We start from the raw sequence: 25,647 nt of genomic DNA, 5'->3' as shown, positions 1-25,647 counted from the left end.
TTCCTCAGAGTGTGGGCAAGTGAGTGCTTTCCACACATTGACACAAGCCCTTGCTCCCAGTTACCCTCACTCAGACTGCTAACCCTCTTCTTTCCCACTGGGAGCATCCCAAGCTGAAGACAGGGTAGCCTCAAGAGTCCCCTACCAATAATTCATTCCTGCTGAACCCACAGCATGTGCTACTCCCACCCTGGACTCATGCTTCTGACACCAATGGCACATAGGACAAGCTGGTTTCCAGAGCCAGTAGATGCCTTTGGGCTCTGAGCAGACCCCACCTCACTGATGTGCTGCCCACCTGTAACCTCGGGATTCTGAGACCCTGAGCTCTCTCCTGCCATCACAGACCACTTCTTCAGAGCTCTTTCTCTGGGTTCCTTCACACACACAAACACACACACACACACACACACACACACACACACACACACACAGAGAGAGAGAGAGAGAGAGAGAGAGAGAGAGAGAGAGAGAGAGAGAGAGAGAGAGAGTGCCTATACAGCGCTCCCAAGTTTCCATGTAGTTTCCTAGCACAGGGAAAGCTTAAGAGAGTGAAAGAAGCTGCTGGGTTCAGGTGGCTCTGAGCAGGCCCTTCGAATTTGGATCTGGGCACCCCGAGACATACAGTGGGGACTGACCTTTGTCAGAGTCCTTCCATCTCTGCCTCTTTGCAATGGCCATGACTTCCATGAGTCTCCATATGTGACTCTACCATAGCCTGCATCTGCTCTCATGCCCCACCCCACCCTTGAGCCTTTTCCTGTACTCTGAGCAAGATCTGCTCACTTTAGCCATAGAACTGTGATTGTTAGCTCTCTCAGGCAGACTGTCCTGAGCCTCCAGGCCTGAAATACAGAATAGCATGGCACCTACAGGGTATTTATCTCTGATGTCAACATGGATCTGTCTGCTACACTACCGGGAGCTAGCCAAGGGAGAGATAGGGAGTTCAGTCCAATCATTTCTGAGTGTCCAGCGTCAATGAGTTGTGCCCTAGGCTGGAGTAGTTCTGCTGCAGGGTATCAATAGAGAGATGAAGGAGCAGGCTTGTCCCCTGCACTGTATGTGGTTGGGGAGTTCAACTGTGGCTGAGATGTGGAGGGAATAGAGATGCTGAGATGAGGAGGAGATGGAGATGGTGAGATGAGGAGGGGATGGAGATGCTGAGATGAGGAGGGGATGGAGATGCTGAGATGAAGAGGGATGAAGATGGTGAGATGAGGTGGAGATGGAGATGCTGAGATGAGGAGGGGATGGAGATGCTGAGATGAGGAGGGGATGGAGATGCTTAGATGAAGAGGGATGAAGATGGTGAGATGAGGAGGGGATGGAGATGCTGAGATGAGGAGGAGATGGAGATGCTGAGATGAGGAGGGGATGGAGATGCTGAGATGAGGAGGGGATGGAGATGCTTAGATGAAGAGGGATGAAGATGGTGAGATGAGGAGGGGATGGAGATGCTGAGATGAGGAGGAGATGGAGATGCTGAGATGAGGAGGGGATGGAGATGCTGAGATGAGGAGGGGATATAGATAGGAAGGAGTTTACCAGGAACTCAGGGTAAAGAACCAGATGCTGAGCAGTGGAGGATATAGAGGAATCCCACCCAGGGCAGCAGTGAGCCTGAACAAATCATTGCTCCTGTGCTCTGCAGGACTAGCTCATGTAGTGGTAGAGAAAGGTGCTTGGTGCCCTGGAACCTTTCAGCAGGGTGGGGTTGTGCTTGGAAGGAGGAAAGGCAGGAAAGGCCTCGGGAACTGACTTCCCAGTCATTGGCCAACCTCTCCAGCAAGCCTGGGGTGGGGAAAGGGTGAAGTCTTGGGTCAGACCTGCCCTGCTCAGCTGTAACACCAGAGCTCCCCTCTCTCCAGGGGTGTTCAGGCTCAGAGTTGACACACTTCCTGTGCAGGAAAGGGCCTCATGATGGGGAACAAGTGTTCAGAAGCCAACCACAGCAAGAAAGCCAAGGACAACAGGACAGTCTGAGAGCTACAGAAAGCATGTAAAGCCAATACTCAACAATGCCTTGCCTGCTTCAGAGCTGGCTAATGAAGGACACAGCTAGGGGAGTCCATTCGGGCCCTGCTTTAAGTCCTCCAGTTCTGTGTCCCTGTGGCCTGCTTACAGGATTCCCAAGGAATGAGGTCACTCACCTTGTCCCTGATGACTGGCTCTCACAGATACCTTGTAAAGCTCAGAGGGACATTTCCTGTAGTCCAGAGCATGACCCTGACCCAAGTGACTGTTTACGAAAGAACTCTGCATGTCCCGGGTCCAGGTACCTGCACGTCTCCAATGATGTCCTCCATGATCACATCATAGTGGACGGTGAAGTCAGCCATGATGCCTGAGCTGGAGAAGGCAGACTGGTCTTGCAGTGTTGGGGCGAAGGTGATGTGGACACAGGTCTCTGCCCTCTGTATCCTGGTAGATGGGGGCAAGTCACCCTCACCTGTATGGGCATTGAGGTGGCATGGAGGGCTCAGTGGAGAGAAAAGCCATGGATGGGGACAGTGAGAGGGACAATGTCTGGGGAGGGTGGGGAGGCCATCCCTTGCTCCCGCAGCTGCTCCACTTCCCTAGCGTGCCCTTCCAGCTGCCCCATTGCCACTCTGTCACAAGCCCTGTGGCCAGCTCCTGCCCTTCTCCCTCATCACACCCTGCCCGTCAGACCCAGCCCTCCCCCAGCTCCAGCACCGGAGGTGGAGGGTCTGTCCTTCACTCATAACTCCCCTGCCTCACTTCTCACCCAACCCAAGGCCTGTCTCTGGAGGACTCTCTTGTTCCCAGCTCCACCAGGAGCTCAGTGTCCTCCTCTAGAGGGACAGTGTAGTGGGTGGGGAGGACAGAGACAGACACAGTGGCAGGGCTGGGCTCCTCTCCTGTCCTTCCTGCTGTGAGACAGGGCAGGCTAGCAGGGATCTCCTCTGGGACACAATGGCCTGGCTCTTCTTCTCCCTCTGCCCCTGCCACCCAGAATCCCCATGTGAATGAGCCTTGTAGGGTCTCCTGAAACCACTCATGCCTTTTGCTTCTGGACATTCTCTGAACCGACTGCAAGATCAACTCCTCTGGAATTTTCTTTCAAGACAAGTGTCCATTTAGAGATGTCTCCTTTTCTCCAGAAAATGGAGACCTGGGACTTCTGCTCCCCCTCCTTCCTGCTACAGCCGTCAGGAAGCTTAGGGGCAAACCGAGCTCCCATGCTCTGAGAAGCCTGCTCACATACATTCCCTGGGCTTCCTTCCTTTCAGGGCTCTTTGTTTTGTTTTATCCCCACAGGACTACTTCTATCCTCTGTTTTAACCTTTAAGGAGAAGGGGGAGGGAGCTGCCATTTATAGCTGGGGCTTAAGCATTCAGGCTGCTGGACTCAGCTGGCCCATGGGCCCAGGTCCCTGATAGTGCCCTGTCTGCCCGGGGCCACTTGTTCCCTTTCTCCTCCACTTGTTCGTTTTCTGAGCTCCAGTCTCCTTAGGAACAGCACAGCGGGGACAGTAGCTCTTTGATCAGAAGGGGTTACTGGAGGGTCAGATGTGAGCTCAGGGGCAGGACATTTGGAAGTACACCTGGACCTCCTTGAGTGTCAAATGAAGCTGAAGGATAGCACCACAGCCAGCATTCATTAAATCCCGTGGAGGGAGGATTGGCCCGCATTCTGCAGTGGGTCTTAGGAAGTAGCTCTGTGGGAAAATGACCTCCTGCATCAACACGGCCCTGGGATGCATTCTCAGCTCTGGAAAATAAACCTCTTCATGTGGTCTTGGGTCATAGTTGTCTCTTTCATTCGACAGATCAACAAACTGAAGCCTTGCTCACATGGCTCTCTCTTATGACAAAGTCAATCTTGGCTTGGAACCCAACTTGCCCCAAGTGCACCGTGTTGTCTTTCTGGCTGAGCAGGTTCCCATCAGTCAGACCTGTGCTGAAAATCTCTGCCAGGGTATCTAGCCTCTTGAGCTATGTAATTTCCCTGTTTCTGTCTACTCAACTCCCAGGGAAGTCTTCAGTTTGTTTAGTGATTCTCCCAGCTTGGTTAGATATGAACTTGTTCGTGCACTGGTTAAACATGGAGATTTGTGGTCCTAACTCAAGCCTACTACACCAGGTTCCAGTAGGGTGAGGTCCTACATTCTTTTTTTCCTTAAGATTATATCCTGATTGCACTACAGCCATATCTATCATAACCCTACAGATGCACCTGCTTTTAAGCCTATTAGTCAAGATCCTTCTTTGTACTGCCTTTCTGCTTTCCTCCTGTTCTTTGTGGTCATTTAGGGAAAAACAGGATTCATCCTCCATGATTCCTGTAGTCGTCAAGTTTGTTAATACTTGTGTGGTGATAAGGTTTTTTTTTTTTGATAGGGTCTCACCGCTTAGACCTGGAAGTCACTATGTATGCTACGCTGGCCTTGAACTCACAGTAGCACCTGCTGATAGCAGTACCTCATGATAGCAGGGATAAAGACATGTGCCACCAACCTTGGCCCATTAATTATTTTTAGTAATTGAATCTATACTTTCAGAAGCTTCTATTTCATGTCAATTTCATACTGACTTCAGGAATTGGGCAGATAGTAAACTCTAAAAATCTTGAACTCTAAGCCAGCCCCCTTCTTTCTGATTTGGGAAGGAAATTGGTATAGGGACATTACTGAAAGATTGTTCCATAGAATGTCCAAGGTTTCCATTCAAAGAATGCAAATATTTTTAGTGTCTCCTTGCCCCGCCTACATACTTGTTTGGTTGTTGGTGCTCGCTCGGCCGCTCCTCAGGGGAGGTATATGCACATAGGCAATGCCTGTCCTCTCAGACACAGTGATTTCTACAGTCAGCTTCCTCACCAGCTGTCCAGGTCTCAGGCTTACCACCAGCTGGTACCGGCCCTGATGTCGTTGTAGAAGTTCCTCATAGGCCAGGACAAAAGTTACCTCTGTGCCTGCTGCCAGCCTAGTGGCGATTTGAAATTTCTCTGATTCCCGGTCCCTGGGCAAGAAGTAGAAATGGATGGGAGGAGTGTTGGATTTCCTGTGGCATAGCAGAATCATTAGATGGCATGCTTCTGCTAAGCCTCATCCTTAACCAACTTGACCTGATCAGGCTTCTGTCTCTATTAAGTCCCCAGACCACAGTCCATCATCCAGGTATTTACTCAGCAACCTCCTTTCCTCCCTCATCTCCCCACCCCCCTTGAACATTCTACCTGGAAAATGATCTCAAAGGTAGCTCTCCCCCTTATGGGGAAACATGGTTGATAAAAATCTGAACGGATATTTTTCTGAACAGAACAATTCAGGGCTAATATTTTGTTTAACAAAAAAGTTTTCAATGTACACAAACAATGCCTCTCTCCCTTTAAATAGTCTCTCAAATCTGCCTGATCCTTGTGTTAAACCGAGCTTGTTTATATGGCAACGACTCAGTTTTTAGCAGCAAAATCTGAAGTATTCCTGCAAGACGAAAATCTCTTAGAAGCTGAGGGGAATCCATTAAAAACATAATATGTATACCAGACAAAGGGGACCCATTTAAGAAATAAGGGTCAATTCAGGCAAGTATCACTTGTTAATTCAGGCCAGAAAGACAAATACTACATTTTAGCTCTGACATGCGGATCCTAACTTCAAAATTTTAGAGATCCATGTTTACCTTGGAGTGTCTGTACAAGTCAGGAAGCCAGAAAGGGTCCATAAATGTGGGGGAAGGGGTAAGAGGCCTTAATGGGATGAGTAGCACATATGTAGTACGAAGGAAGTGGGGGAGAGCAGAGTCTAAAGTTGTTGTTTTCTTTTTTGTGGATGGATAGAAGAATGTTGCACAGGAGGGATAATTGCTGGTCTTGTTTCTGAAGGACATCATTTGCATATGGGAAACCACTACAGTGACAGGGGGAGCTGAGGACCCCTGTGGCTGCATTTAGCCGCACTCACTATGATGACACTGGAAGGAAGCAAAGCTAATGGGAAATTGGAACCCAATTAAAAGAACTTCAGAAGCAAGGTTTGGCCATGGCCAGGGCCCACAGAGGAAAGCAAAGATGGACAGAAATCATACTATGTGTGCTGCGAGTCTAAAATTTTAATACTGGTGAGAGTTGATGTATGGAGGAGATGAGGATATGGCAGACGGGTTAACCAAAATTAAGAATGTATGAAAACCCAATACTTTGCCAGCTAAATTAAAATAACATTTTAAAAAGTAGTTTTAATGGAGGTGCCCTACATAGGTAGAAATGCTACTCTCAGAAGCCAAGGGTTATTAAACTAAAATCCTAATGTGAGGTGGGGGGATACCTCTGTATGAGTTTTTATTCAAAAAGGTCCAGAAGCCCCCAAATACTATAGACCATTACCATTTTTCTGAGTTTCTCACTATAGAAAGATGGTAAAACCTTATTGCTGAAGACACCACACACTTTCGTGGCAGGGAATAGATAAATCAATCTTGAAGTGACCAGGAAACTTCCTCTCTGCTAGCTAGCTTCCCTAGTGCTGGAAGGTTTTATGTAGGCTGCTCCGGGGAGAAGATTGACCAGTGGTCTTTCCCAGAGCTGTGTCTAGTGCACTATAGTATCAGAGTACTAGGCAAGATATGGAATGGGAGTAGTACTGTTCTGGAGTAACCAACTTCTCTCTGATTGGATTTGAGGCACGCTTCACAAGAGGAATTTTATGCTTGGTACTAAAAACCTTGTCAAAAGTCTACAGCTGGGGAGGCCATAGGCCACAAAACAGAACCCACTATTGTTGTCTTACTAAATGGTCATATTGTTAAAATGCTCTCCACCTTGATCAGGAAGCTTCCTTTTGCATTCAATAATGATTAGTTAAGAGATCCATAACTGGTCAAATGCTCAGAGTAAGTGACCCAGTCCTAAATAAGATGTTCATATCATTGCCTCTGATGTCCAGGTAACATCATGGAATAGGGGGCAGAAAGAGTGCAAAAGCTGAAGAATTTGAAGAAATCCTATGAAACAATGCTTTCTGCATATGGCATGGCTTTTGTATTCATGAACAACTCACAGCAGCTGTGACAGCATGCACAAGACCTGCACGAGATGAAGCCAACCAAAATCCCAGCATGAATGGGGAAAGAACCCATGAGATCCCACTCTTTTTTTTTTTAACCAAAGACTTAGTTGGTGGCTTCTGTGGGGGGAGGGAAAGTCATCTTTATTGGGAAGATGTAGTCACTAGTAGGCTGCCCACGCTCCAGTGAATGGGCCACACCCATTTGCATGTGGGAAGCACTAATTGGATTCGGAGCATTATAAAGAACAAAAGAAGAGGATATGAAGTTGGAAGAGAGATGCATTGAAGGGGTATATGAGGGCTTGGATGGAGGATGAGAGGTGGATATGATCAAAATACATTGTATAAATATATGAAATTTTCAAAGAATAAATAAGATACCACATTAAAAACAAAAAAATAAGAAAAGAAGAGAAAAAACTCACTTGTTCATAATCTTTCCACAAAGTACCAATTATTAAATAAGCCACATCTTTCTAGCAGAAGACAGCTGGAATTAGGGAAGTAAACTCCCAGTTGTTAAACATCTACTGTTATAGGCATTGATATTTAGGGACTCACATAATCTTAGTGTAATCCTATGAAGTAGAAATAATTGTTTTTATTTTACAGAAGTAGAGAATGAGGTCCAGAGAGAAGGAATATCTTTCTTGGTCACACACCTAGGATGGCTAAATCACATTTCAGACCAGCTAGAGCCTTACCTCAAGCCTACATGAGCAGATGTCTTTCCTTGCTGATAGGCTTTCTCATAAATTTTCTTTGCCTGGTGTTTTTCCTTGATTTCTGCAACATAGACTTTATTGTCGATGGTCCTGATGGGGCAGAAAGAAAGAAGGGGTAACAGATACAGAGAAAGAAAATAGATGGTCAAAAACATAGATACAAATAAGAGGAACAAGAAAGAACAAAACAAAACCTCAAGACTGAGTGGGAAGAATGAATGTGAATGAGAGAGGGAGAGAGGGAAATAGTCTCCTGAAATCTATTTGTCCACTGGGGAAAGAGAGACCACACCACAAAATATTGTAGACATGTTGGAGTTTTGTGTTTCTCCAAGTATTGAATCATGCTTGCCTTTTAACACACAGTAATATTTTTAGTTGTAACATAGCTGAACATTTTTACTGTAATTGTATATTTGCTGCAACATCAAGCTAAGCATGGTGGTGCAAACCTATAATCCCAGTACTCAGGAATCTGAGGCAGAGGAATCACAAATTCAAGGCCACTCTGGTGTATTTAGTGAGTTCCAGGACAAGCTACGCAACTTAGTGAGGTTCCATCTCAAATTTCATACACACACACACACCCCACACACACGCACACGCACACACACACACACACACACACACACTATTTACTCCAACAACTCACAGGCACTGCTGCTCGGGTTATAAACAACCTAAAAGTGTGTCTTTTTAAAGAAAACACATTAGAAAAATAATGTGAGTGGTGTAAGTGGTTAAAATTGTCAGTGACACAGGTCCTAAATAACTTGAGCTGGCTCTGACCTGAATGGCCTCTCCCTGAGGACTAGTGTTCATAGTACCATAATGCAGCCTACAAACTTCCAAAGTAGGGAAGCAACCAACAGTCCTACCTGTGACTCCTGTGAACCACAACAATGACCAGTATGACACAATAACCCTAACAGTGCAGTAGTGGCATACATACCTTGGTGTTAACCTACAGCTCTCTAATTGGACTTAAGATCTTCTTAAACAGAGAGAAGTCATGCCTGATACTAGAAACCTAGCCAATGATCATGGATTTTGGAGGAGAACCTTCAACTGCCACTTTACTAAGCCAGCAGAATCTCTAACTATGTTCTAAATATTTATTCTTACACTCACATATACGTGTAGTTCTATTCCCTAACCAAGTAAACGTCTCCTAGTAACAAACAGAGCTCATTACAGAAAATGACAACCGATGAAAATGCTGAGTTGTTGCAGTCCACTTCCATCTAGTACATCTACAATATGATACCTGCACCTAAAGCTCAGGGGCCATGGCAGAAGAGGAGATGGAAAGATTGTAAGAGCCAGAGGAACATGAAGTTTGCCATAAGTCTCCTAGAATGCCAGAGAAGCTATACCCATGAAGTCTCAACAATATGCCTGCCTAAACATGACCTGAACAAGGAAGACATCAATAGATATTTTAACATGGAAGGAAAGGTCATGAGGCCTCCACCCTATACAAAGAAATACAACTAAGGAATGCTGAAAGCGGAAGAGAGAAAGGGCTTATTTCACCTTACAACTCTTAGTTTGTATTTTATTAATGAGTGAAGGAAGCCAGGGCAAGAATTCAAGAAGGGCAGGAACCTGGAGGCAGGAGCTGATGCAGAGGCCATAGAGGGGTGCTGCTCACTGGCTTGCTCCCCATGGCTTGTTCAGCCTGCTTTCTTAGAGAACCCAGAACCACCAGCCCAGGGATGGCACCAACCACAATGTGCAGCCCCTCCCTCCATCAATCACTAATTGAGAAAATGCCCTTACAGACTTGCCTGTAGGCCAGTCTTACGGAGGCATTTTATCAGATGAGCTGCCTCTTCCCAGGTGGCTGTAGTCTGAATCAAGTTGACAAAAAACATCACCACAAGGATCCCTTGTCAACATTACACACAAATACATCACTATTAAACTGTAACATTTCTTTCCAAGATCTTGTTTATCTCCAAGATCTCATGTTAATATCATAATATAAAACAGAACAACTTTAAAAGTCTCACTCACATTCTTTAAAACATCCAAACACTTTTTAAAAAGTTCAGCCTTTTTAAGATATCTGAAGTCTCTACAAATCCAAAGCCCCTAACTATGAGCGCTTGTAAAATTAAAAAAAAAAGTTACATATTTCTTCTTATCCCAAGAGGGAAGAACCAGGGCACAGCTACAATCAAAGCAAAACAAGACTCCAACAGTGTAAAAAATCCAGTGCCGGGGATTTACTCACAATCTCCTGGGCTCCAGAGTGCTCGAGCAGCTCCTTCTCGCCAGCTCTGCCATCCACGGTACCCACAGCTAGCCTCTTAGGCTCAGGCCGGCTACACACTACACTTGCTACTGTCTCTGCTTGCCATGCCATAGTCTGGCATCTGCATGCTGGGGCTGCACTGCAACTGAGGTTTCATCTTCGCCAATGGCCTCTCCCGGCTCGCACAGTGCTGAGCCTTAGCTCTTCTCCATGACTCGTTCACAATTTCAAAAACGGCATTATGCAGGAGACCCTTACACATTACAAAGTTCAGCTACCAGCTTGAGATGCAGCCTTGGCATTCCTGGACCCCAGTTTCTGTAAGCTAACCCCAAGGAAACACTTCCCACAGGATTTCACCTCAATGATGCTGGTCTCTTGTTAATCACAGTTGGTTTTTCAGCCCCAGCTGACCAAAATACAAAGACTCTTAATTTGAAATATAGGAACAGCCTGATAGAGACTTTGCTTCCCTAGGAAACTTGACGGTCCAGGTTTGTATCATCTATATTGCTCTCAGGATTCTTCTCTTCCCAACTCCCACTCCCACAGGATAGCCTATCTGATCACTCAACGGCTTTTCCAGGCCAAAGTTTCAAAATCTCCTACAGTCCTCCCCAATACCAGTCTGTCACCAATACCCCATTGCTGTCCTAGTTTGCCTTTTGATTTTGTGATATGTACCATGACCAAAAGCAACCTGGGAATAATAAGGGTTTATTTCAGCTTAAAGCTCACAATGCGCCATGAAGGGAAGCCAGGACAGGAATGCAAGGCAGAAACCCTAAGGCAGGAGCTGATACAGAGGTCACAAAGGGTAGCTGCTTACTGGGTTGCTCCGCACGAAGTGCGCTCAGCCTGCTTCCTTATACAACCCAGGACCAACAGCCCAGGGGTGGGACCATCCACAGAGGGCTGGGTCCTTCTAAATCAATCATGAATCAAGACAAGGACCCACATACTTTCTGATAGGCCAATCTGATGAGACATTTTCTCAGTTGAGGTTCCCTCTTCCCAGATGAGTCTAGCTTATCTCAAGTTGACAAAAAACTAATCATCACACCTACCTCTTTAAACTGGTCTTCCTCTTTAAACCCTAGCTCTTTATTCATTGCATTCACTTCAGTAGAAACATCTATTAATCTTTTGTTTATTTGAGACAGGGTCTTACTACATACAACTGGTTGGCCTGAACTCACTGTGTAGACCAGGCTGGCCTAGAGCAACAGGAATTTACCTGCATCTGCATCCAGAGTGCTGAGATGTAAGGCATTCACCATGATGCCTAGCATATCACATTAATCTTAAATCAAGGCAATTTATCTTCACTGCTCAAATTCTCTGAGGCTTTCATCTCAACAAAGAATAGAAGCAAAACTCTTCACTAGGCACTTTGTAGTCTACACATTATGGCTGACTGTTACCTCTTCAACCCCATGGCTTCCTACTCTTTCGGCCACTCATCCTGCCCTAGTCATGCTGTTTCCCTTTCTTCCTTCCTTCCTTCCTTCCTTCCTTCCTTCCTTCCTTCCTTCCTTCCTCCCTCCCTCCCTTCCTCCCTCCTCTTCCTCCCTTCCTTCATCCCTTCCTCTTTCTTCCTCCCTCCCTCCCTCCCTCCCTCCCTCCCTCCCTTCCTTCTTTCCTCCTTCTCTCCCTTCCTCCCTTCCTCTTTCTTCCTCCCTTCCTTCCTTCCTCCCTCCCTCCCTTCCTCTGTCTTCCTTCCTTCCTTCCTTCCTTCCTTCCTTCCTTCCTTCCTTCCTTTCTTCTTTCTTTTTATTCTTTCCTCTCCTTCCTTCTCTCTCTCTTCCTCTCTCCATCTTTCCTCTTCTCCTCCTCCCTCTCTCTTTTGGCAAAGCTTGGCATGGAACTTAAGTTCTTGCACATGGTATATAGGTTCTATGTAACCAAACTATATCATCATATTGTTGAGCCAGTGCTTCACTATGTAGTTTAGGCTAGCCTTGAACTCACTATGTAGCATGATCTTCTTGCCTTTTTTTCCTTCATTTTTGGGGGTTTTATTTTGTTTTAACAGGGCTTACTCTGCAGCTTAAAAGGCCTTGAACTTAATATTCTTGCCTCTGTCTCTTGATAATTTTAAAAGTTAAAATTATTCTACATGGACGGGCTCTGTGGGAGCCTTGTCAGCTTGGTTGATAACCTTCCTGGACCTGAGGGGAGTTGGGAGGACCTTGGTCTTAACATAGAGTAGGGAACCCTGATGGCTCCTTGGCCTGGAGAGGGAGGGAGGGGGGTATGGGTGGAGGGGAGGGGAGGGAAGGGGAGGAGGAGGGGAGGAGATGGAAATTTTTAAATATAAAAAAATAAACCATAAAAATTATTTTTAACTTATACTTAAAAGTATATGATAGTAGCCAGGAGATAGCTTAGTTAATAAAATGTTTACCTTGTAAGTACAAAGACCCGAGTAAAATCCCAAAACCCATGCTAAAAAAGACAGGGAATGTATAATAGGGTATTATTGGACTACCAGCTTTTGGGAGATAGAGAGAAGTAGATTCTTGGGGTTCACTGGCTAACCAGCCTAGCTTACTGGCTGGTTCCAGGTGAGTGAGAGAGCTTGTTTCACAAAAAATGTTAGATGGTGCCTGAGAGACACTTCAAGTTAACCTCTAGACTTCATAACATATGCAAATATGCATATAAACTCATATACATACATACAAAACCCCATAAAAAGTTGTATGTGCTAAAGAGTATTTAATGTTTGATACCCATATCATACATGTATGCCTTGTTTAAATCAGAATAACCATGTATTTCCTCAAACATTTATCACTGGTGCTCAAACTTTCAAAATCCTCTTTTGACCCTTTGAAGGGTAGTGCACAATGGTCACCTACACTGTACAACAATGTCTTAGGGCTGTGGTCCTTATCTAAGAGTGATCAGATTTCTCCAACTCTTCCAACCCCTTACTCCTACCAGTCTTGAGAAACCATCATTCCACCCTCAAATTCTAAGAAATTAGCCATCCCGATTCCACCTGTGCATGACAGCATGGGCATTGGCCTTCCATGCCTGGCATACTTCACTTACCATAAAGATCTCCCCTTCTGTCCACTTGGCAGGGTTTGAGAGTTTGAAAAAGTTATATTTATTATTTTATTTTAAGTTCATGGATATTTTGCCTGCATATATAACTGTACACTTTGTACATGCTTGGTACTTGTAGAGACCAGGAAGGGTGTTGAATCTCCTGGAACTAGAGGTACAGGTTGTTGTGTTTGGCCCTGTGGGTACTTGCAATTTGGACCCAGACTTCTGGAAGAGCAGACAGTGGTCTTAGCTGACACGTCATCTTTCAAACCCAAATTTGAGGGGGGTCTGTTGTTGTTGTTTTTGAGACAGAGTTTTGCTCTACCTTAGGCTGGCCTTGAACTCCCAGTCCTTCTGCCTCAGTTTTCCAAAATGCTGGTATTATAGGCATGAGCAACTGCACCCAGCTCAAAACCAGATTAAAAACAAACCAACAAACGATTGACAAAAACCCCAAAACAAAAGACAAACAACTGTTTTGGAACAGGGTTTTGGTATGCAGTCTAAGCTGGTTAGAGCTCCCAATAGTCTATCCACAGCCTTCCTTATGCTGAAATTAGAGGCACGGACCACCACGCCTAGCCCGTTTATGTTGTCACAAGTAACAGGACTTCACTTCTTTTTATTATGCATTTAGGTATCCACTCACAAATTAGACCCTTAGGTGGTCTGTACTTTTAGCTGTTCTGTATAGTGTCCCTTGCTCTTTCTTTGAACTTGTTCAGCACACTGTTGTCTTAGAGCCTCTATAATTATTCTTCCTTTGGCTTAGAACGTCGTTCCTCTTCCAGATCTTTGTAAGTCTGCACTCTCTTCAGGTCTCTGCTCAATGTCACTTGGTCTTTGACCACTCTAGATCGGTACCTCTACTCAGTCTCTGTCTCCTTTGCTCTATTTGCTACTCTTCTTTTCTGGAAGCCCTTCTCCTAGACAAACGGATGTGTATTAGTTTATGTCTTTTGGGTCTTGTCTTCTCTAGGAGACTATGAGCTCCTTAAGGGCATAGAAACGTCTTCCTGGTTTGCTGCTAATGCCTGGCATGCAATACTCACTCCATCCCTTCCTACTGAGCGCCCCAGAATGACAGTAAGAAAAGTCCCTGTAGGTCTCATGGACTAGTGGATCAAAGAGAAGGGAGCTAGAGAAAGAAGGTTAGAGAATCCAGGGCTTTGAACTCAAGACTCAAAGGGCTCATATTGCAGCAAGGAGGAATGTGAAGTGTTGGATAAATCTCAATCTGGGAAGAAAGGGATGGGGTCAGAGCTACCTTTGAGCCATGAGAATTTGATGTCCTGGAGAACATTAATATACCTCTGTGGGAGGCAAGAACAGCTGTCTCCATTTCTCAAGTGGAGTAACTAGGGCACAGATAGTCGCAGCTTCCAGGAATGCTAAGGGCAGATATGCCACTGGCAGAAGAGGCTACTTAGGCAAGGAGTGTTTCAAGGCAGCTGAAACAGTATTGCTGAGGCTGGGCTAGTGTGGGGGTGGACAGAGCTGGCTGGGCCTCAAGGTCTCCTGGGGGCTGGGGTAGTAGGGTGGAGCGACTCTGGCAGTAGCACACTGGGGCCTCTGTGTGTGTGCTGCCTCCAGCCAGCATACTTTCCACAGAGTCTGCCCAGGAACATTTCTCCAGCCTGCTTTGCTAAACTTTTTAAAAAATCCTTTCGCTGTTTTTTTTTTCTATTGAAACGAACCCCCATTCTGCCTGTTGCTGGGTCTTTACATCAGCTGACTGCCAACCTCTCAGGTCGGCCCCCACACTTGCTATCACGCCTAGGGTTTCTTTGCTTATTTGGGGGACCACTTTTATTCTTGTATTTGGTTCATTGGTCCTCTACTTTGCAGCAATCTTGGTTGCTTCAAGTCTTACCCACTTGAAAGTCCTGTTGCAGGGAAGTCCCCCCTCTTTATCTCTGTTCTTCTTCCCTATACTGACTTCACACCAATCACCTCTTCCAACCTAGCCACTCTCCAACGTGCAGCCCGGAGGTTCTTGATGGCAAGACAAGGGCTTAAGGCTGTAAAGAATGTTTATAGCACATGAACCTGCTCCCAGTCATGGGGCGAAAGTGACCAAGCTAGGGCAGAAATTCTGTTTGACTTGAATTCCCTGATCTACTAACTCTGAGAGTGGCTCCACTCAAAGACAGAAGTCCTCTTTCATTTCCTCCTTTTGAAGCAGACTTGCTTGTAACTAAGGCTGGCACTGAACTTGAGCACACTATACATAGTTGTGTATGATAACCTTGAACTCCTGATATTCCTGCTTCACTTCCCAAGTGCTTGTATGACAGGTGTGTGCCACCATGTCATACCATGTTTTACCCAGTGATGGGAACTGAATCCAAGGTTTTGGTACACTAGGACAACATCTACATCCTAGCTACACCCCAAATCCAGAAGCCTCTTCATAACTCACACTATGATATATGTGGGTTAATGCAACCCCACAAAGCCTTCCTTTCATCCACTCCTCTTCCCTCATTCTTCATCTCATACTATCTAATAAAAAAAAACAGAAAAAGGCAATCACCAATCATGCTCCCATCATGAACAGGCTGCTTCTCCCTCCAACCGTCTCTCAAGGTCCACTGTCATGTTCTCCTTCCATGTTTTAGCACAGGACTCTCTTCAACCTCCCAGCTTCTTGGCTGCCTCTTCCAGCTCAGCCTTGCATCACTATGGCCACTCCTTGCTTACCACAGCGCCATGTCTCTTCACTAAAGAGCCCAACTATCACCGGGCGGTGGTGGCGCACGCCTTTAATCCCAGCACTCGGGAGGCAGAGGCGGGTGGATCTCTGTGAGTTCGAGGCCAGCCTGGTCTACAAGAGCTAGTTCCAGGACAGGCTCTAGAAACTACAGGGAAACCCTGTCTCGAAACCCCCCCCCCCAAAAAAAGAGCCCAACTATCTCTAACATGGGCTGCATAGGTCCCTGGGATGCTGGGGACAAATGAAAGGGAATGGGAGAATATTAACAGTCTATTTCTAGAGCTTTCCATTATTCTTTGATGACTTATATGTACATTCCTCACGATATGCATCTGTTCTATAGTATATTTAATCTGTGTGTGTCCCATGGACTTGGTTTCGCAGTGTAGCCCCCAAGAGCCAAGTCTCTGCCTACCTTTCAACTCGCACTTCTGACCACTCTTTTATTCTCTGCCTATCGCCTGCACTTCAGTGACGTAGAGGTACACACACTTTCTCCTCATCTGGGAACATTTGTGTCTTAATTCTATTGCCTTAATTTTTGAGGCTTACTTCCATAGTGCTTGGCTAGTGACCATCTCATGATTGAAGTTCAGTTTGAGTGTCATTTATCCAAGGTTTTCTTCCACTGATGGGAGTTCAGAACTGATCCCTGTCTCCTGCTGGACCTTGGAGTCCCCACCATTTTGCATTCAGATTTCTACTTCCTCCTAAGGTATTTTATTTAAATCAGCTGACTCATTTTGTGTGTTCCCCATTAGACAGTAGGACTGAGGCAGGAACTGTGTGTCGTCCATCTGTCCATCATATCTAGCCAGAACCATGTCAGGCATGCCCTCAGTATCAGGAAAAGGTTTTTTTTAAAGCTAACTTCATCAAGTATTTATCATACACCAGGCACTTATGTTAGCATAGATCTCCACATGTCTTAACTTATTTAATCCTTGCAAGTGGTTTCTAATTTTATCTGCATTTTACAGATATATAAAATGAGACTCAAAGTTAGGTAGCTTGTCCTGGATTCCACAGCAGGCAGAGGAAGAAATCAAAATCAAGGAGTCTGATTTTAAAAATTTATCCTCTTAACTGCTCTGCACCAGTGAAGCAGAAAGCAGGCGGAATGAATGTAGGAACAAATGAATGAGGCAGTTAGTTTGGAAGTGGACTTACATTGTGAAATTGGAGATAAAGGCGATGCGAGGTAGATCCAGGTCAAAGGTGGCTTCATGGGCTTCATCATGTGGATTGAAGAGAACAGAGGTGACCAGAGTGTGTGCATAACGAGACACCACCGTGGAACGTATGGAATAGCTTGTCATCAACAACTGAGAGAGAATACAAGAGACCTGGGTTAGAGAGAGTTCTTTATTGGCCAAGATGGCCAGGTACTTGAGAGCTCAAGGTTCCTGAACTGGTTTCAGGGTGGAGGAGGAGAAACTGAGGTACCTTGAGGGAAAGTGAGCTGTCATGCATGGACCTGCCTGAGACTACCAGTAAGTGAGTCTCAGAACTAAAGGCTCCCAGATGGTCCCAAATCAAAGCACCTCTGGACAAGCACTTCTCTGATTCCAGATCTTGCTAAATATGGATTCTAACTTAGCAACCCTGGAGCAGGAAGAGGCTCATGTCCTCCTTGCTTCCAAATTTCCTGGAAGCCCCCACTGCTGAGGCTACTGCTGGTTCATGGATTTCACTTTAGAATGAACAGAACATCTTAGCAAAGCATTAGAATCTAACAGAATAGATGTATTCACCAGGCCCTACATTATTACAAGGCAATGTGATAAATATTTAGTTTTTTATGATTTCAGCTATAAAGATTAAGCCTTTTAAGTACAGTAATATACTGCAATCATGGTAAGTGTTCAGCACCCATGATCCTATTTAATCCTCACGGTCTGAGGAGTTAAGTTCTAGTATCTTCCACATCTTGCAGACATGATAACTGAGGCTCAGACACTGAGGTCACCGAGCAGTGAGGTAATTATCTTCTTTCCTATCTTCCCTGAAGTTATGATCCCTCTGTCCACCCACACATCACGTATGTCTTGTCTGTTCTGAGAGCCGGGAAGTGGATCAGAGAGGTAATCTGGAATCAGTTGGGCGAGGCTTAAGCTCTGGCTCCGCTGCTTCCTATGTCTTGGGCCCTGAGCCTATGTTTCCTCCTCTCTCTAATGGGGATAAGAGAGTGTGGCTCACAGGGATGCTGCGAAGGCTCACGGCAACAACCGAGCCTCCTGGCACATCACCTGCACTGCACTTAGCAATCAGTACCTCTTTTCTCTGGCCCTAGCTTCTCAAGCCTGCAGAAACAGACTGTGAAACTTCGGCTCCTCCCACCCTAAGGAGCTACCTTTCTCACACACTCCAGAGCGCTGTCGTCTCATGCTAGAACTGACCTTGCTGGTTGGCGAGGCAGAGCCATGGGGTCCCTGGTGTGTTAGGTCTAGGAGAATGGTCAGCAAAACACTGGCACGGCCGAGGCACCTCCATTCAGACATGGTGCCACTTCTGGCCTGGGCCTGCTGTTCTCATCCAGAATGTCTGAATCCCAAGGCCTTCCTCTTTTAAATCTGCAGGTAGCCTTCTCTTGAGAGGGAGGGACCATGCTGAAGGGTGGGGAAGTCTCTGAATGTGGCATTGAGGCCTACACAAACCAGGATTGTCCAAGAGCTTAGGCTGGCATCTTGCCTGGAGAAGGGCCAGCTCGGTGCCTCCTTTTTCCCCTTCATCCAGCTGTAAGATGAATGGAAACTAAGCATACCAGAGTGCTGGGTCTGTCTGTTTGCTATGTTGGCTCAGGGTGGGGTTTTTCTTTCCTATAAACATCCACTGGAGCTCAATAACTGGAGCCAGAGAAAGGTCACTGAGCACTGATCATCTTAAAAAGGTAGCAACCTTTTAAAAGGGTTGGAAAGACAAGTACCCGATGTTGGTCTTTTCTGTTGCTCACTTTAGTCTTGACACAGGAGGGACTATAACGGTGTAGGAGTTCCAGACATGCGATTTCCAATCTCAAGAACAGCCAGAGGTCAAGATGGGCTGCACTGGAGAAGAGAAAGAAGAGCATTCCGTCATTTAAAATAGAGGCTCGGGACTGACAACATCTGGGTTGGAATTGCAGTTCGGCTGCTTCCTGGCTGCATAATATTCAGTGAGGAAACTTAACCACTCTGCTACCTCAGTCCCCTAATCTGTGAAATGAGGATAACAGTGTCATTTCCTAAAGTGTCAGCATTGAGCAGGCACTTTGGAAATGTTTGAAATCTGGTACGTATTCAGTGAGTGCATGCTGGGATGAGGAATGGCAAAAATTGAAGTACAGCTGCTAGGTATAGTGCCACACATTTATAAGCCCAGCATTTGGGGAACTTTTCCAGAAAAACTACGAATTTGACGCCAGCCTATGCTGCATGGTGAGTTCCATGCCAAGTTGGCCTACACAGTGAGATCCTGTCTCAAAAATACCAACAAAAGAGCATGGGAAGCTCCTTGTCCCATTGGGGACATGAAAGCGCAGAACGAAGCAGAGCTGATTGAGTAGTGTCCCCCGTACAGAGGCCATCAGTATGTATCAGAGCCTTTATTACACTTATATGAACATAGATTACATTCCCAAGACATCCAGCATCTATCTACAAGGGCAAAAGCCTTTGATGACTTTTCAGAAACTGGCACAAAGATGACAAAGACACCAGGATTTTCCCTATGACATTCAACACTGCACAACAAAGTCTCATTCTGGCCTTTGGGGGTCCCAAATATTATTAGTTGCCACCTAATCCAAGCCCACTCAAAGCTTCCCATTGCAGTTTTCCCAGTGCAGGTGCAGGCATTAGGGATGTAACTCAGTCAGTAGAATATGCCTGCCTAACAGTCATGAAATGCTGGGTCAGTCTTCAGCCCTGTGCAGATGGGATGTAGTGTAGCTTATCTCTAAGTTCAGCACTCAAGAGGTAGAGGCGGGACGATCAGAAGTTCAAGTTCGTCCTCAGTCCCATAGGGAATTTAAGGACAGTCTAGAATATGTGAGACCATCTATTTAAAACAGAAGAAGAAAAAACTTTCCTCATAGGGGACAGTCCTAGCTTCAGAAAAGCTTTGTTATATAGCAACAGAGAAAACTCCATCAGGTGCCCACTCTCTCTTAAAGACAAACAGATAGCCAAGGGTTCCCAGGAAAATTAAGAAAACCTGCACCATAAAAGCAAGAAGCCAAAACAAACAAATAGAACAAATGAACTCAGAGAAAGTCGGGAATTTGATTAACAAAAGAGAACTTCAGGAGAAAAATTATACCTGCTAATCATTCAAGAAAATATGACATGTATGAAACAAGAATTAGATACTACAAAACAAGATCAGAGAAAAGAAATACACCTCAGAAATGGAAAAGAAGTTGCTGGAAATAAAAATGTCAACAGAAAGATTGGAAAATAATATAGAGGAAAACTCTTGGAATGTAAAGTGAAACAACAAAACAAACAGGAAATATGAAAAAATGTCAAAGACACAGATCAACATAGCAGAGACATAACGTTCAGAGAAGTGAGCTACAGACTAAAAGAAAACTAATGAAACATTGTGTGTGGTTTTTGATTTTGTTTTGGTATATTTTCCATATTGATTTTTCCTTTTTTAAAATCTGTTTTCTTAATTTTTTTGTTTTTCCTGGATTTTGTGAGGAGAAACAGACAGACAGACAGACAGACACAGAGAGACAAAGAGAGCATGAAATTGGGTGGGCAGCCGAGTGGGGATGATCTGGAAGGAGTTTGGGGAAGGGAAAGAATATAGTCAAAATATATTGTATGGAAAAGGGTTTTTTAATTGTTATTTTTATGTCCAGACTGCAACTTCCCCTTCCTTCTTTCCTCCCAGTCCCTCTCCCCTCCCTTTGCCCCTACGGCATCCACTCCTCCTGTTTCTGTTCAGGAAAGGGCAGGTCTCCTATGGCTATCCACCAAATTGGCATATTAAGTTGCAGTAGTACTAGACACCTCCCCTCCTATTAAGGCTGGACAAGGTGACCCAGGATGAGGAAAAGGGGTAGAAAAAATTTTAAACAAGTTTTTTAAAGGTATCAGGAGCTGGGCATGGTGCTGCATAGCTGTCATCCACCCCAGCACTGGCAAGGCCGGGGAGGGTTGCTGCAGCTCTGAGGTCAGTCTGGTCTACATAGTGAGTGTCAAGTTAGCCAGCACTACATAGTGAGAAATTCTACCCCAAACCAAAATAAAAATGTATTAGACGTTAATTTCCTACAGCTGAAGAAGGACGTCTAGAGTAGGCAGCCCAACAGTGAATCCAGAAGCCCGCGACTCCGTCTCAGCTCTGCAGCAGCTCCCACGCTGGTTCTCGTCTTCTGTCCTCCACCAGTGTATTTCCAGGTCCCCTTAAGACCCAATCCGCATCCTTCTGTCTCTCTGTTAAAATGGTGGAAGCCACCAAGGTTCACTGAGTGAGCCTATGTGAGGGGCCAGGCAGGCAAGCCCTCATTTCCGTTCTCATCACTCAGCCTGTTACTTTTCTCCCTTCTCCTTCTATTGCTTCATGTTCTTTCAAAATGCCAGGGATGGGCAAAGATGCCATGGGTATGTGTTTGCACTGACCTTTCTGCTTGGAAAATCTTTTCCTAGATATCCACTTAGCTCTCTCATTTTATGTAAGATTTGTTCACATTTTGCCATTTCATGGAGTAACTTCTTGACCAACCTATTTAAAACTGAAATAACTTCATTTCTTCACTGATCTCTCTCTCTCTCTCTCTCTCTCTCTCTCTCTCTCTCTCTCTCTCTCTCTCTCTCTCTCTCTCTCTCTCTCTCTGGTTTTTTAGTTCCTCCCTGTCCCCCTGCTCCTTGTTTCTATGCGATAGAGCTTTACTATGTAACTCATATAGCACTCAACCTGGTCTCAAACTCCAGCTCTCCCTTCTTTAGGCTTCTGAATGCCGGAATTAAGGAGTGCACCATTACACCTGAATTTTATTTTCTCCATAGCACTTTATTTAAGTTGTTACAGATCTTATTTCTTTCTTTCTTTCTTTCTTTCTTTCTTTCTTTCTTTCTTTCTTTCTTTCTTTCTTTCTTTCTTTATTTATGGTTTTTTTTTGAGACAGGGTTTCTCTGTAGCATTGGAGCCTGTCCTGGAACTAGCTTTTGTAGACCAGGCTGGCCTTGGACTCACAGAGATCCTCCCGCTTCTGCCTCCCGAGTGCTGGGAGTAAAGGCATGCACCACCACTGTCTGGCTCAGATCTTATTTCTTGATCTGATTGTTTCCTCTCTTTCCCATAGCAGCTCTATGAGAAGCAGGTATTGGAGTCTGTCTTCTCCACTGCTATGGCTCCAGCTCGCAGAACAGCATCTAGCACATAGCAGACACTCAACAAATATTTGTTCAATGAGTTGACATAATAAAAGCACATCATTTATGGAAGAATAAAACCTGTTACAAAGTCTATATATGTGTAAGAAAGTAGTGATTCAAATATAAAATAAGATAAAATATGGTTATAAGCAACTAATGGAGTATAAGAGAACATAATGCTAGAACACAGTCGCCTCTAAGAGGCCCATGGTTTATGACACTGGACTTGTAAAGAAGGAAGTGTATTCTTGGCTCACTACTTAGCTGGATTTTGGAAAAAAATATTTACAAAGTCAAGACAATGTAAATACTGTTTATTGGTTTTTAGGTTTAAGAGCTACCCTGGAAGACAAAGAGAGGAAGATCTCGTTAATACTTCAGAACAGAACACAAATGTCAATAATATGTATAACGTAAAAGGAAAGATCAAAGAGATAATGCAAGGCACTGGTGGGTGATGTGCGGCTAATATCTTCGTTTTTAGGCAGTTAGGAATAACGCTGGCTTTGAAAAGTGGTGGTTGTAGGTTCTCCTCCAAGATCCATGACTTCACAAGACCCTACCTAGGTTTCCAGTGCCACGCATGGTTTTCTCAGAGAGATGGTGGTGACGGCTAATGTGTTCATGCTACTATTGCATGCGTTATAGTGCCATGTCAGCTGTGTGTTCACAGACATCATGGATGTGTAGTAGTACTGATTGCTTCCCTCCCTTTGAAGCTGGCATTGTGCCTTCTGGTACTTATAGATAAGCACAGTTCTTACCCTTCCTCAAGGAAACTTCTTGCAACGGAGAGAAAGATCATTCCAGAAGATCACAATCAACCAAACTGCAGACAAGAAGTTGCAAGATTTGTGTCTCCTGGAAATGTCAGAGAAGCTAGACCCATAAAGGCTCTCAACAACATGGCTGCCTAAACATGATCTGAACAAGGAAGATCCCAAAAGACATGCTAACATAGAAGGTGGAGAGGTCATGAGACCTTAACCCTAGTCAAAGGACTGCAGGCAATTAAAGAATGCTAAGGTTGGGAGAGAGTCTTGACCAAGGAAGAGCACACTGGTTATTCCATACCAATGGTCAGCCTTTAGAAGATAGAAATATGACTAAGCAGGTTATATTTATATATTTAGGGATATAGATGTACACACATACATTCATAGAAAACATGTAACCACATTTTTTAAAAAGAGGCAATGGATTTGACAGGAAAGTGAGGGAGGAGTATGTGGGGGGGATTGGATGGAGGAAAGGGAAGGGGGAAGGATGTAATTATAATCTCAAAAAATAAAAAATACTTTAAAATAAAAAGCAGGCAGTTGAAATCATTGTAAAAGATACAAAATAGAAAAATGAGGTCTACATATTTTTTAGACTACAAATTAAACAATAACAAAAAGTATTGATGCTAGCCCTTGTAGAGGAGCAGAGAGAAAAACAAGTAAGCTCTGTACACGAAGAGTATCTTCATTACCATCTTGGGGAGTAAAGGGGATATTGTCTCAATTTCATAAACTAAGAAGTAGCATTATCAAAAGTTGTAGAGAGACCCAATGGTGGACATAAAACCAAAAAAAACGTGGCTTTGAGAACAAAGTTACATTGTTTCTAGGAAAACAGATTCAACTGGAGATGATATTTTATTACGCAAATTAAGCTTGTCTCAGAAAGACATATATAGTTTCTCCTGCTTGTGGTTCTTAGACTCTATATAGATACATAAAATCATGTATATATAAGCAGAAGTGAAAGTGCCTAGGAGAACGAAGAGGGCTAAGGGAAAGGAGGATAAGAAGAGGAGGGAAATATGGTCAACAATACAATATACATTGGTATGAAAACAACATTTCAAAAGAATGGAGATGTGGAAGGTTGAGGCGTGGGACCCTTTTTATAACGTTCTTTTGTTTGAGTTGTTGCCATTTACACTCAGAATTGAATAAAAATGTTAAAAACATTATTGTTGACCTCATAAATGAAATAAAATATTTTCTCTCATGAATCAGGGTCTCACACTGTAGGCCTTGGCTGGCCTGGAACTCACTATGTAAACCAGGCTGGCCTGGAATGTGAGGAATCATCCTGCCTCTGCCTCGCAAGCATGGTGATTACTGGTTTCCACCATCAAACCTGGCTTGAAAAGTATGTCTCATGACACTTTCTAAATGGAAATATCCAGTTAGACTTGCCTCCACATATGGAAATCATACCGTAATGCCTTTAACATATTTAGGAAGGGTGCTGGCGTTTTATTTTGTTTTCTATTGCTATAGCAAAGTGCCTGAGGCTTCGCGTTCAAAGTCCAAGATGAGTTGGACCTATCTCTTGCAGCCTTGCCTGAATTTCAACACGAATAATAGCATCATGGTGGAAGCACAAACAAGGAGCGGTCAAATGGTAAGGTGTGACTTTTAATATCAATTCACAACTATAGAAACTCATCTGAGTCTCAAGAAAATGACACCATTTTCTCCCAACAGGGATTAGCCCAGTGACATAGTTGCTTTTTACTGGGCCCCCATCTCTGAAAGATTCCACTAATCAAATCATTCCACCGAGTCTCAAGCTTTCAGCACATGAATCCTTGGGAGATAAACAACATACAAAGCAAATCACAGTACTTGGAAAGCATATGAGACTTAACAGCTCACAGGCAATGTAGTGTCATGCTTAAAATGCTGGTATTTGACATCCATTGAGCTGGGCCCATATCCCCTTTGTGCTCCATACCCATTAGATAATAATTTGCCTCTGGTATGTTATATTTCTCATCCCCCAATGCTGTCCTCTATCCAATGAGGCTGGTACTCACACTGTATAAATGTAAGCCTTCATGCTTTTGCAAAGTTTTCTGGGGAGTAAAGAAACAGCTCCCTGTAGCCAGAAGAGGACTTCAAAACGAGTTGCTCAAATGTAAGCCTGTTATGAGCAAGGGTCACCTTTGTGATGGTGCCTAGTAGATAGTTGGTCCCCGTTTTCTTTTCGATGGCCCAATCCTTTCTCACAGGTTTGTTTTTAGGAGGCTTCTTTGTATAAAGCACCTGGGAGAAGTGGTATTAGTCTAGAAGTAGATATCAGGATTTCATTATATATGAGTAATCTGCCTTTTATTTAACAAAAGGTAGTCTGTCTGCCTCTCTCTTCTTTTGCATAGACAGTCCTCAGAGTTTAGAGTAACACGGAGTGAGTTAAATTGTCTTACAACAGGATTCGCCCAGGAGATCAAAAGAGAGAACAGCGGTGTCGTGATGTCTTTAATCCCAGCACTCTAGAAGTAGATACAGGCAGAGGTGTCTGTGAGTTCAAGACCAGCCTGGTCGACTTACTGAATGCCAGGAAAGTTAGTGCTACACAGTGAAACCTTACTGGGGAATAGGGAGAGGAAGAGAGACAAGGGGAGGCAGAGGGAGAGGGGGAGGGAGGGGGAGACTTTGAAATGGAGAGGAGTAAGCTGCCAATGAGGGTAGTGGACAGAAAAGGCCCAC

General features: G+C 44.6%; 1 protein-coding gene across 1 annotated transcript in view; it reads right to left on the bottom strand.

Annotated features, from left to right (window-relative positions):
* Positions 1-18,295, bottom strand: part of Itih6 (inter-alpha-trypsin inhibitor heavy chain family member 6) — a 30,953-nt gene extending 12,658 nt beyond the window's left edge. Inside the window, 5 exon segments of the mRNA XM_038317536.1 lie at positions 2,283-2,452; positions 4,738-4,985; positions 7,738-7,848; positions 16,965-17,119; positions 18,194-18,295. Coding sequence (XP_038173464.1) covers positions 2,283-2,452; positions 4,738-4,985; positions 7,738-7,848; positions 16,965-17,119; positions 18,194-18,295 — 786 coding nt within the window.
* Positions 18,296-25,647: the final 7,352 nt, after the last annotated feature.

The sequence above is a fragment of the Arvicola amphibius genome, chromosome X (genome assembly GCF_903992535.2).
Source record: "Arvicola amphibius chromosome X, mArvAmp1.2, whole genome shotgun sequence".
In the NCBI taxonomy this organism is placed as follows: Eukaryota; Metazoa; Chordata; class Mammalia; order Rodentia; family Cricetidae; genus Arvicola; species Arvicola amphibius.
The sequence above is the reverse complement of the archived record's forward strand: the minus strand, read 5'-3'. Positions and strand labels throughout refer to the sequence as shown.